Genomic DNA, 13,461 nt, shown 5'->3' with positions numbered 1-13,461 from the left:
TCCTAAAAAGCATTTTATTATTTATAAAAATAATTGAATTCTTGAGAACGATTATATTAGAATTTTTAAAAATAATTGAACTTCCAAGAAGAAATTTATTACTTTTAAAAATAATTGAATTCTTGTGATGAATATTGTTATATATTTATGAAAATTATTGAATTTTGCAAAGAATTTTATAAAAATGCCCCAAAATAATTGAATTTTCGGGAATAATTTTGTTTTTTATCGACATAATTGAATCGTTTCGAAGAATTATTTATGTAAATAATTGAATTCTCGGAAAAAATTTAATTAAAATTTAAAAGAACAATTGAATTATTTCAAAAAAATTTAATTAAAATTGTATTTAAAATAATTAATTCCTTTCAAACAATTTTATTCACATATTTGAAAATAATTAAATTCCTGTGTAAAAAATTCTAACATTTTTGTAAATAATTGAATTCTTCCAAAGAATTAAAAAAAAACATTTTTTAAAATAATTGATTTTTTCGAGGAATTGAAATTAAGTTTTTAAGAATAATTAAATTTTTGAGCAATTCAATTGCGTATTAAAAATAATTGAAATCCTGCGATGAATTTTAGTATTTATGAAATTAATTGAATAGTTGCTGAGAATTTTATTAAAATTTTCAAAAATAATTGAATTCATGAGAAGAATTTTATTATTTATGAAAATAATTGAATTATTGCGAAAAATTTTATTAAAATGTTTTAAAATAATTGAATTCATGAGAAGAATTTTATTATTTATGAAAATAATTGAATTATTGCGAAAAATTTTTTCGAAATATAATAAATATTATGAAAATTTTATTTTAAATTATTGAATTCTTGTGGAAAACTTTATTTTTGAAAATAATTAAATTTTTCGATTAATTAATTTAAAAAAGTATTAAAAATAATTGAAATTCTTCGATAAATTTATTATTTATGAAAATAATTGAATTCTTGCTTAGACTTTATTTAAAAATTTTTTTAAAAAATTTAATTTCTATGAAAAATGTTATTATTAGTGAAAGTAATTGAATTATTGTGAAGAATTGTATGAAAATTCTGTTATATAATTGATTTTTTTTTAAATTCTTTTGAAAATGCTATTCTAAATTAATTGAATTTCTGTTGAAATTTTATTATTTATGAAAATAATTGAATTTTGAATGAATTTTATCAATTTTTTTTTTAAATAATTGGATTCTTTTGCGAAATTTTATGAAAATACTATAGGTATTGAAAATAATTAAATTTCGAATATTTATTGAAAATAATTGAATCATTTTAAAGAGTTTGATTATAATTTTTGAGAATAGTTTTTTGATTTCTTTTTTGATTATTAGCAAATTTAAAGTAGTGTAAATTCTCAAAAAAAAAAAAAAAAAAAAAAAAATAGTAAATAGTGTAGGTTTTATTAGAAGAGTACGCAGTCTGAAAATTAAAAATAGTAGCTAAATAGTTGTATGAGGTGAAAAAAGTGTTAAAAATTAAACCAATAGCCGCTATGATTTAAAAAATTTTTTTAAATAAATAATAATTATAAAATAAAATAAAAAAACAATAAAAAGTGTTACATTATAATATTGGCGCGTAAATGGTGCACATACGGTATTAAAAGAATTTATTTCGAAATAAAAGCGATGTACAACTTAATGAGACTTTCTATAGATGGTAAACTTAAAAATGAAAATTAACACGTTTGTTCCAAGGTGATTGTCCACCATTTGTACATATATACGTACATAAATATTTTAACGAATTTAACTCTCACTCCATATACACTGATATACACAAGAGTGAAATTAAAAAAAAAAGTAATAATAATAACGATAACAAAAAAAATAAAAGAAAAACCAACTGTCACATATTTACGCGTGTTAATTGAAATTTATTTTTTTTTCCTCCCATCCCGCAAATTACGAAAAAGTAACTATTCGCCGCGAATTAATTAATCGTTAATTATAAACGAGTCAGATATATATAAACGAGTTTCGCGTGCGAACGAATTAATTGACTAAATATGGTAGAAAAAAAATACCGGCTTCTGTCAGTGTGTAGCATGAATTTTTGTGTGTACGAGAGAAAATTTCTATAATTTCATCGACAAATTATTAACTTACAATTATTTTCAATCTGGATAATAATATTATTTTAAAAATTATAATACTAACTAAATATTAAATCTTTCTTTATGATTATTATTATCATTATAATTGCAAATTACCACTTGTTACGAATAATTAATTAATTAATTACCTAACGATTTAAATCAGTTTCCAATAATTATTTTCATGTATTGTATTAATAATTAAAGAACCTATAATTATCAAAACAAAATCATCACTACCTACAAATAAATTATAATCTCTTCTCAATAACTTTGAGCGTGAATTTTTCGATTCTTTATATTTATTTAATATTTCTTTTTTTCGTGACTCACGATCAAAGGAAAAGAACTGGATTGAGATAAGTCGAGTTTTTACTTTTTTACATTTTTTTTTTTTTTTTGCGAATCCCTATAGTCAACATTTTTCAACTTCCCACGCTCTTTTCTCATATTTATGCTTCTTCTATATAAACATATGTGTATATAATACACCTATAAACGTGTTTCTGGTTTTCTTAGAAATATATAAGCAAAAAAAATTTTTCGCCAGCCTTTCAAGTATAGCAAAAGTCATATAACGAAAACTAAAATACTAACTAACTAAGAAAATTATTCGCTAACCATTTTTTAATTAATTTCTTTATTTTTTGCGCCAAAAATTTTTTGGCTAAAAAAGAAAAGAATTAATTCAAAAATGATTCGCGAAATTAAATTTCAAAATGAAATCAGAAAAATGTTCGCGAAAAGAAGAAAAGAATCCTGACGAAGAATATTATTATTATTATAATTATTATTATTATTTTAAATTATTATAATTATTACTTTTATTATAATAATTTAAATATTATAATTAGGTATTACTTATATTATTATAATTTAATTATTAAAAATTCAATTTTTATTAAACTTGTTTTTTTTTGTTTTTTCTTTAAAAAACAAAACTCACCTAATATTTGAACAGGGACATTTAAAACCCGAGAGGTAATATACATGACAAGATCGTATATATTTATATATAGCATGAATCATTAAAAAATGTCTTATTGCATTACTTTGAATGATTATGATAATAACGTTTATTAGAAGCAAAAAAAAAAAAAACTTGAAACAATGGATTTACTATATTTTTATATGAGTCACGTTATATCTATTGACAAATGTACATTTAAAAAAAATATGCCATTTTAAAATACGAAAAAAAAACTTTTCATTTCCCATTCCAATATTGCAATTTGTAACAGATATACATCGAGTTACGTAGTTGAATATTACACTTGTTAAAATAATAATATATAACGAATAAAAAACGTTATGTAGAGACACTATTATTTATTATTATTCAAACCCGTAATTTAATATGTATATATGAGAAATTATACGAAAAAAGAAAAATTTAGTCAATCCTCGCATACACAATCCGAGAATGTAAATTGTACGGTTAAAAATAAATATTGTTGACAAAATTAATGTTAACAATAATCATAGTGAGAATAATAAAAAATACTATTAATAATAATATTTATTTTTTTTTTAAATTTGTTCATTTTTTTTTTAATATTTATTATTATAATAAACAAATAAGCGAAATTCAAAAACTAATCGTATAAATAGTTGTAATAGTAAACAAATTTTAATAATAATCATAATAATAATATTAATAATAATAATAATAATAAAAAATAATAATAATAATAATAATAATAAATTAATATTGCTAATAAAAATATTTAAATAAAAAAAAACACTGGACAGTATAATTAAATAATAATAAACAGTACAACAGATAATAAATAACCCAACAAACAAGTAAATATTACTCAACAAACAAATAATGCATATTAAAATAAAATTAATAAACAAAAAATTATTTAAAAGTAAAATTAAAAATTTCCAAATTTTTCTGACAGATAGTCGCGCAGCAGCAACAGCAGCATTTTGATGACATTTTTAAAAACTATATATTATATTATATACCGGTTTTTAGTGAAAAAAATGCTAATTAAGCAGATTAAGTGAATCGGTCATATATTTAAATTATTAATTTATTAAAAGACTTTTAAGTATATTTAAATTCAATGAAAAATTTACGGAAATTTTTTTACTCCTGTGCGTATATATAATTTAAAACCCGTGTATATATTTACAATCGTCAACATATATATACAGCCCAAAGAATATGATTAAATATTCATGATGCGTGCTCAGTAACTTCTTAGTATTTCAAAATTGCCACATTCTCCACTACTATTTGTTTCGATTAACTCTCAATTACCTAATACCGTAAAATAAAAGTGGGCGAATGACTTGAATTTTTAATTACTTTATATTTATATCTCAAAAATCCTCGCGTGTTTTTGTTTTTTATTTTATTTTTTGTAAATGAAGAAAATAAAAATAAATTTTTTTAAGAATAATAAAAATAAAACATAAAAATGATTAAAAACATATAATTGAAAATAAAAATAATTGTTGTATTTGTTTTTTATATTCATAAATTATTACTAATATACTAAAATTTAATTGATCTGAATTATTTTTTACCTTTCGTATTTTTTTTTAATTGAATCAATTTAGAAAATAATTAATTTCATCATATCTTTACTAATAAGCGTACCATGAAAGCATTGTTGATTTATTTTAAACGAATCATTCTTACAGTGAATTCTATTAAATTATCTCTTTAATTAATACTTTAAAATACTTCGCTAAAGGTTTTGAACTTCCAAATGAACAAAAAAAATTCTTTCTTTTCGAAATTCAAATTTTATTATTATTACATTGCATCACGCTTCAAAAAAATAATTTTTTAACCTTCGACATTTTTAAATTCCATATTATTAATTTTTATTGCAGTAAGTAATTTATGAAAATATTTAAAAATAAAAATTTCGATCTTTTGTACGTTCTAAGAAGTATTTTTTAACTTCGCAATTTTGGTCCGTTTTTTGGAATAACAAAATAGAAAATTTTCGAAAATTCAAACTATTTTTTTTCTTATTCAACGAAATTTCAAAAATAAAAAACTAAGAAAAAAATAATTTTACCTATTTTCGGTTTGAGAAATATGGATAAAACCTCACTATATATGCAAATCGAGTCAATGAAGTTCAATACAAATCGAGAATTGTGCGAGATTCTTTAATAACTTTTATTCAAGTCGCGCATATCATAAAGAATTCAAGAAAGGGAGATAAATTATTAATAATAATGGAACAGAGGCGGAAGTTATACACCAGACGAAAAGAAATATATAATCATCGCTTTATTATTGTTCTGACTTCAAATCTGAAAATAGCACTTGCAAAGTAGTATGGAATACAACTGTCAATCGTAATTAAAAAAAATAAAAAATCGTTATTTTCGTTACATAATTTTTTTTTTTTATTTCAAAGCAAAGTTTAAAATTTTACCTATACAGTTTATAATAATAATTAAATTATACAATATTTTTACACACAAAAAATTAATTTTTACTAATTTTTATGCTAATTAATGTTGTTGTAATTAATTTTTTTACTTACTAATGTTGTACTAATTAATTTTTATACTAATAATTGTTATGCTTATTAATCTTGTACTACATTAATTTTTTTACAAATTAATGTTGTACTAATTAATTTTTATACTAATTAATTTTTTTACTAATTAAGTTCTTTACTAATTAATGTTGTACTAATTAATTTTTATACTAATTAATTTTTTTTACTAATTAAGTTCTTTACTAATTAATGTTGTACTAATTAATTTTTTTACTAATTAATGTTGTACTCATTAATTTTATATAATTAATATTATCCCAGTTTTTCTGCGGATATCAAATTGAGACAAAAAACGAATAAAAAATGTTGCAAATTTTTTTACTAATTAAGTTCTTTACTAATTAATGTTGTACTAATTAATTTTTATACTAATTAATTTTTTTACTAATTAATGTTGTACTCATTAATTTTATATAATTAATGTTATCCCAGTTTTTCTGCGGATATCAAATTGAGACTAAAAACGAATAAAAAATGTTGCAAAGCAACATTTTTGATTCGTTTTTTGTCTCAATTTGCCATCCGCAGAAAATTTGTAATATTAATTAATTTTATACAAATTAATTTTAAAGATACTGTAAAAATTATTTTTACACATAAAAAAATATCATCATCAAAAACAATAATTAATTTTTCAAAAACCGAATTGAAAAGCAAGTTGGGAGAGACTTGTAATGAAACTGAAATTGAAACATCATCTGAAATAATTAAGAGCAAGAGTGAGAGAGAGACAGAGTCTCATTTCTGAGGAATTGCAGATGTGATTAAGGAATTTAATTGAATGCAAGGCACGTTAGTATAATGACACTCGAGGATCTTAGAAATTTAGTCTTAGACATTTGAAAGAGATGTTTAGAATTAGAAAAAAGGAGAGAAGGAAAAGTAGAAATATAGAAGGAGAAAAAGACACTACATTGAATTTTATTCAATTGATTGACAGTAGCTATGACAGCAATGCAAAAGAAAATCTTGGCTGACCTTTTGCGTCAAGGAATGTGATCACATCGATCGACTTCTCACGACCCTAAATACCAATTCAAGACAAATTGAAAGAGCATCATCCAACAACCAATAATCAATCTCAGAATATATATCAATCAACAAGTGTAAATATTGATTTAAAAAAAAAAAAATATCGCAAATGTTTTCTGGAAAATTGAAAATCGATTTTCAATTTGTGTTATTATTATTTTATTATTATTCCTAAAATTATCACTATTATTGTTACCATTATTATTACTTAATACCATTTCTAATTATAATTATTCGCTTGTATCTAGAATTAATTACTAATAATAACGACTGAAATATAATATGAAAATAGTATTATAATTTATTTAATTTATTAATTATTTGTAAACTATTATTACCGTCATTATTACTAAATAATTTTAATTATGTGCAAATAATTATAATTGGTAATAATAATTAATTTTTATAATATTATATTATTTTTACAGAATTTTACATCATCATTATTATGTTAATTATTATTAATTATTATAACGAATCTATAATTATTTACAAATAATTATAATAAATTAATAATAATTAACATAATAATGATTGCAATATTATAAAAATAATATTATTTTTAAACTATTTTTACTGTCATTATTAGTAAATAATTTGAATTTTGGGCAAATAATTATGATTAGTAATTATTATTTTATTATTATGTTTATTATTAATTTATGTTAATTATTATTACTAATTGTAATTATCTATGCATAATTATATTTAAATAATCCAAAAGTTTTTAAACATCAAATGAACAAAAAATATTTTTTATTAAAAATATTTTCATAAATTACTGCGATTATAATAAAAATTAAAATCCTTTCTTTTACATTTAGAAACTTTATAATTAAGTTTTCTCATAGTGGCACAAAATTATTGCAATAAAAACTTAATTTGAAGAAGAAAATAATATAATAATATAATAAAATAATAAAAATAGAATAAAATATAATATTATTTATTATTACAAATTGTAATTTATATTTATTTATTTGAAAATAATATTAATTATTTGTAATTATTTGTACCTAGATAATTATAATTTATTAATTAGTTAATTAACTATTATTATTAATTTAGCTATTTATACATTTTATTATAATTATTATTAGTAATTAACTAATTAATCATTATAATTACCTACGTACAAATAATTACAGTTAGTAATAATAATATTATAATAAAATAATAATAAATAGAGTAAAATATAATAATAATAATAATATTATTTATTATTGCTAATTGTAATTATTTGTACGTAGATAATTATAATTATTAATTAGTTAATTACTAATAATATCTAATTATATTAAAATATTTAAATAGCAAAATTAATAATTAAAGTTAATTATAAAAATTAAATTAAAAATTAAAAAAAAATAAATTAAATAAAATTAAATAGTTAATTATAAATCACTTTTTGTTAAAGTAATAAAAAATCAAATCTGTGACTCCCATAGGGTTAAGTAGGTCAAAAGAAGACCCGAAGAAACCAAAAAAAAAAATTCGCAAAGCATTAAGAAATTTATATCGATAAATATAGGTATATTTTTTGTAAAACAGAAATTCTTTTGACACGAAAAAATTTGTTTTCATTATTTTTATTACTTTGAAAGAAAAAATTAAATTATCGCACCCAAATACCTAGTTTCTTTTCTCAGAGGAAAAAGAAGAAAAATATATAAATAAATATAATAAGCTTTTAATGAAGCTTCTTTGTCGAATAAAAATAATAATAATAATAATAATAATAATAATAATAATAATAATAATAATAATAATAATAATAATAATGATAATAATGATAATAATAATAAAAAAGAAATGAAGGCAGAGAAGAAAAATAGAATGCCATAAAGGAAGATATTAAGAATTAAGGTCAGTTCGGACTCTGTATTCAATCCTTGGAACGGATAAGAGAGGAGAGACTGTTTCACGTGAGTAAGCCAGCACTTTTACCTGAATGATTTGGACGGCCTCGTTAAGAAAGGGAACGCGATTTTCGTCGGAGATTACAATTTACGACTAAAAACCTTTGTTTCTATATGGAACCTGGGCAATAACTTAAAATTCGATTTCATCACCAGCTCACACACACCACACGAACACGCAAACAAACACTTTTAAAAATTGAAGGCACCCAAATAAAGAGACCATCAGAAAAAGAAAGAAGAGTAGCTAATAAAGATTTTTTTTTCTTTTTTTTTACAAATAATTGAAAACAACAACGCAATAAAAATAATTTTCTCAAATAATTATAAAAATAGAATAAAAATAAAATAACGTACTAAAAAATTTATTTCGATTTCAATCAATAAATTTATTTCAATTTCAAAAAAACTTTTAATTTAATTTAGAATTTATTTATGCCAAAATAAATAAAAATTAAATAATTTAAAAAATTAACCGTAATACTTTTTTACAAACCAAGAAAAATTTATTTTAATTTAAATTGATTCATCAAATAAAAATAATAAAGAACTTGAAAAATAAAAAAATTTAATTAACAATTTAAAATTAAATTTCAAAAAGTTAAATAAAGAACTTATAAAACTAAAAAATTTAATTAAAAATTAAAAATTAAAAATTAAATTTCAAAAAGCTAAATAGAAAAAATCAGAAAGTTAGAGAAATTAAAATAAATTAATATTGAAATGAGAATTTGACAAAAAAATTAATTAAATTACATTAATAATTAATTTAAGTGACAAAATTTTAATTTCTACTCTTTGTATTAAATCTTATCAATTTTAAAATATAAAACTATAAAAATTCACCTGAAACTCAAAAGTAAACTTAACGATTCTCTCGCCAGGTGGATAAATTTTATGAATACGCGAACAAATCGAGCGCAGATTTTTCCCTTCTAACTGAATTTACTATTTATGGGCCCTAAGGCCCAGGCTATTTTTTTGATGAAGGGGTAGTTTACCGTTACACGCGTCTCGACAGTCACTCATTTCGAGGCATTATATAAACGAAAAATACGTTTCAAAAATGTTTATTCAAACTTGTGCAATTTATTCCCATTAATGTCAAATTTACCGCACGGAACAATAGAATTTATTTGAAAACTTTAAACACTCTGGAAAATAGCAACAATAATAACAATAACAACAACAAAAATAAAATACAAAATTTACGTAAGTTTAAAAATTATAATGATACCAAATAATTGAAATCAATTAACACAAGCACGAAAATAATAAAAATAATAAATTTTATATTTTAAATTTACTTTGCATTTACTTTTTTCAATTTTTACTTATTAAATAAACAATAAAATTGTCGATTTTTATTTAGTTAATAAATTGAATAATAAAATTGCCAATTTTTATTTAGTAAATAAATTGAATAATAAAATTGCCAATTTTTTATTTAGTAAATACATTAAATATTAAATTGACAATTTTTATTTAGTAAATAAAATTTAATAATAAAATTGACAATTTTTATTTAGTAAAATAATTTAATAATAAAATTGACAAATTTTATTTAGTAATTAAATTTAATAATAAAATTCCCAATTTTTATTTAGTAAATAAATTAAATAATAAAATTGACAATTTTTATTTACTAAATAAAACTAAAAGATAAAATTAGCAATTTTTTTTCATTAATTAAATAATTGTAACAATAAAACTGATAAGAAATTTCCGTTATAACGTGCGAATAAAGTTTGACCTTGAAAATCACAGATAAAATAAAGTTCAACTCTTATTTAACACACAATTAATAATAAACAATTTTACAATAGAATATGAATATCAACGAGAAAACTTTTAAATACCAACTTTAAACATTTCAGAATAAAATGCGACTGTATCAGTAATTTAATTTATTTCCCACACCAAAGAAAAACATGTGTCACGAAATTTTGTGAAAATCAAACGAATTTATATAAATTAATTTGTTCAAGGTAAGTTATTCATTGTTACGTCTATAAATAAAAACAAAATAATTGAAAAATAATAAAAACATTTTTCTTTCGCCTTTTTTTTATAGCAAACATTTTTTTTCTATAACGAATATTTAAAAATAATAATAATGAACGAGGAAACTGATAAAACGACAAGTATTCAATCATTGAATGAAATGAATGAAAGAAATTCAATGGAGGACAACAACAAAAATAACCGGAAATCTTTTCAAGAGGCTTTTCAACAATATTTCATGTCGGAAAATCAAATGCAAGAATCAATAACAACAACAATGAGCGATGATGATGAAGAAGATGATGACAATGACAAAAACAATAGCAATGATTTTCAAAGTGCTTATGAGAAATGGTTGAGGAGTAGTGTTTATCATAGTAAGAGTGAATTACCTCATCACGATGATGACAAAGAATTTTTAAATAACAACAATCACAAAAATGAAAACAATTAATTCAAATAGTTTTCTTTTAAACGATTTTCATTTTTTTTTAAAGTGATCTTTAAATATTTGTTTCCGATTCTATTTTTTTCTGAAAATTGTTATTATTCCCATAATTTCAATGTTCTACTATAATTTCGTTATTTTTTAAATTATTTTATTTATTTTAATTTATAAATTTTTTAATAAAAAATTGATTTTTAATCAAAAATTGTTTTTTAATTAAAAATTAAAAAAAAAAATTTGTTTAAATTCAAGGAATTGAAATTAATTTTGAATTTAATTCGGATTTTCTTATTTTATATCCATTGTATTTGTTATTAATAGAAATATCAGTATTTTCACACAGACACTAAGAAAATGTACTTTAATTTAAATAAACGATTACTCGACTGTTATCAATTATTGTTTTGTAAATAATAAATAATTAATAAATCCAATCAAATTTTCTTGAAATTATTACAAATTTTATTACGTATTCGCAATTTTTAATAATTCGAAAATCAGAAAGTTATTCAAATAAACGAAATATTTTTTCGAATACAAAAATTTTCAAAAATTGTTATTTTAATTAAAAATCTAAAAGGTAAATTAAACATTTCAGAAATTTTATAAATTATTTTTCCATACGTGGACGCAATTATTATTTATTATTATTATAGAATTTGAATTTACGAAATAAAAAATAAATTTCGAACCTTCGAAACTTTTACATTAATTTATTTCTTTGAATTGTATAATTTTTTTCCATTCAATTTTTTACTTTACAAATTTGAATTTCATTTTTACTATACTATAAATATCATTTTTAATAATATTCGCTTATAAATGAAATCTATTTTTATTTACACACGCCGCGTCAGGAAACAATAATAATTTGTAATGCGATAGTTATAAAGTACAAAAATATAAATGACTTTAACAATTATTATTTTTTTTTCGCATGAAGTGCAAAAGACAGATAGAATTCTCCGGATTGAGATCTCGTAAGGAATTCGAACTCGCGATAAACTAGTAGAATATTTCTCTTTCTCTTTTTTTTAAATATAGTCACCAAGTAGATTATCCGCACTAATCAAAAACGTGATATAGTTCTACTCCTCCACTTGAATGACGTAATTTATTCAACGACCACGATGATCGTAATGTAAAAAAAATTATCTAATTAATTAGAAATTAATAATAAAATAATAAAAAAAAAAGTTAAAAATAAAAAGTAACAATAATTTATTTATTTATTTTCAAAACTAAACGGGACATAATCATAATGTAAAAATTAAATTTCAATTATAAATTAATAATAAAATAATAAAAAAAGTAAATTATAAAAAATAAGAATAAATTATTTATAAGTAACAATAATAATTAATTATTTACAAAAACAAACGGGAAAATCCCTTTAGTATATTTTATTATTGTTTACATTATTATTATCATTATTATTTCAATTATCATTTATAATAATAATAATTATTACTATTATTATTTATTTTATTAGATATTAAATTTGCTTCTAAAAAATGTATTTAAAAAATAATAATAAAGCAAATGATAAAAAATTAAAAAAAAGAGAAATCTATTCATTAATTAAAAATGATCCTAAAGTTCTGAACGTTCAAATGAACGAAATTTATTTATTTTCTTCTTTAATTTAAATATTTATTACAATAATTTTTTGTCGATATAAAATAAATGAAACATAAAGTTTCTAAGTGTGAAATTTAAGTTTTTAATTTTTATTGCAAACAATAAATTATAAAAACATTTCTAATAAAAAGTGTTTCGTTCATTTGAACGTTCAAAACTTGTGGATCATAATTAAAAACACAACGCTATACATATAATCATATAAAATAGCAAATATTTTAATTTCAATTTTCAATTTAAAAAATTAATTGCCCACGCGGAAAATCGAAATAAAAAAAATAAATACAGAAATTACGATAATCTTTGAAATCTACATTCGAAATATAAATCCGACAGTGAATATATTTATGTAAATTAGAACGGGAGAAAAAAATTGATTCCACAATAAAGCCAAAAGAATAATTAGAATGATTGATGCGTAGTAAAAAACTAATGGCAAATTATAATATTCCAAGATGATTTAAATTAAAAATTTTTTTTTGACATTTGTTAATGATGATTCCTTGTAGTAAAGAGAGTTTGGAATTTTTTTTTTTCAAAGATTATTAATACATGTGAAATAAATATTTTGTCCCAGTTGAAATTTATATATATATATATATATATACATTAATCCTCTCTATACTTCGCACTGCCAATCCTCTCTTTGCCAACGATAAAATTTTTTATAGCCGTTACAAATTGCTTTGCCATGAATGCATTTTTTTTAAACTGATATATTTTCATATTTGGAAAATATTTTCCTCGATAATAAATTGTTACAATTTCCCGTTC

At 20.0% G+C, this 13,461-nt stretch overlaps 2 protein-coding genes across 9 annotated transcripts in view; one reads left to right on the top strand and one right to left on the bottom strand.

Annotated features, from left to right (window-relative positions):
* The window catches only part of LOC122503283, a 131,673-nt gene that overhangs the window by 114,261 nt on the left and 3,951 nt on the right, over positions 1-13,461 (bottom strand). The window lies entirely within an intron of this gene.
* LOC122503328 (homeobox protein 2-like) lies at positions 9,571-11,438 on the top strand. Its single transcript, XM_043613826.1, has 3 exons — positions 9,571-9,806; positions 10,472-10,582; positions 10,669-11,438. The coding sequence occupies exon 3, from the start codon at positions 10,711-10,713 to the stop codon at positions 11,050-11,052; it is 342 nt and encodes a 113-aa protein (XP_043469761.1). The 5' UTR covers positions 9,571-9,806; positions 10,472-10,582; positions 10,669-10,710; the 3' UTR covers positions 11,053-11,438.

The sequence above is a fragment of the Leptopilina heterotoma genome, unplaced genomic scaffold (assembly GCF_015476425.1).
Source record: "Leptopilina heterotoma isolate Lh14 unplaced genomic scaffold, ASM1547642v1 Lhet_108, whole genome shotgun sequence".
In the NCBI taxonomy this organism is placed as follows: Eukaryota; Metazoa; Arthropoda; class Insecta; order Hymenoptera; family Figitidae; genus Leptopilina; species Leptopilina heterotoma.
This window is presented reverse-complemented; position numbering and strand designations above follow the sequence as displayed.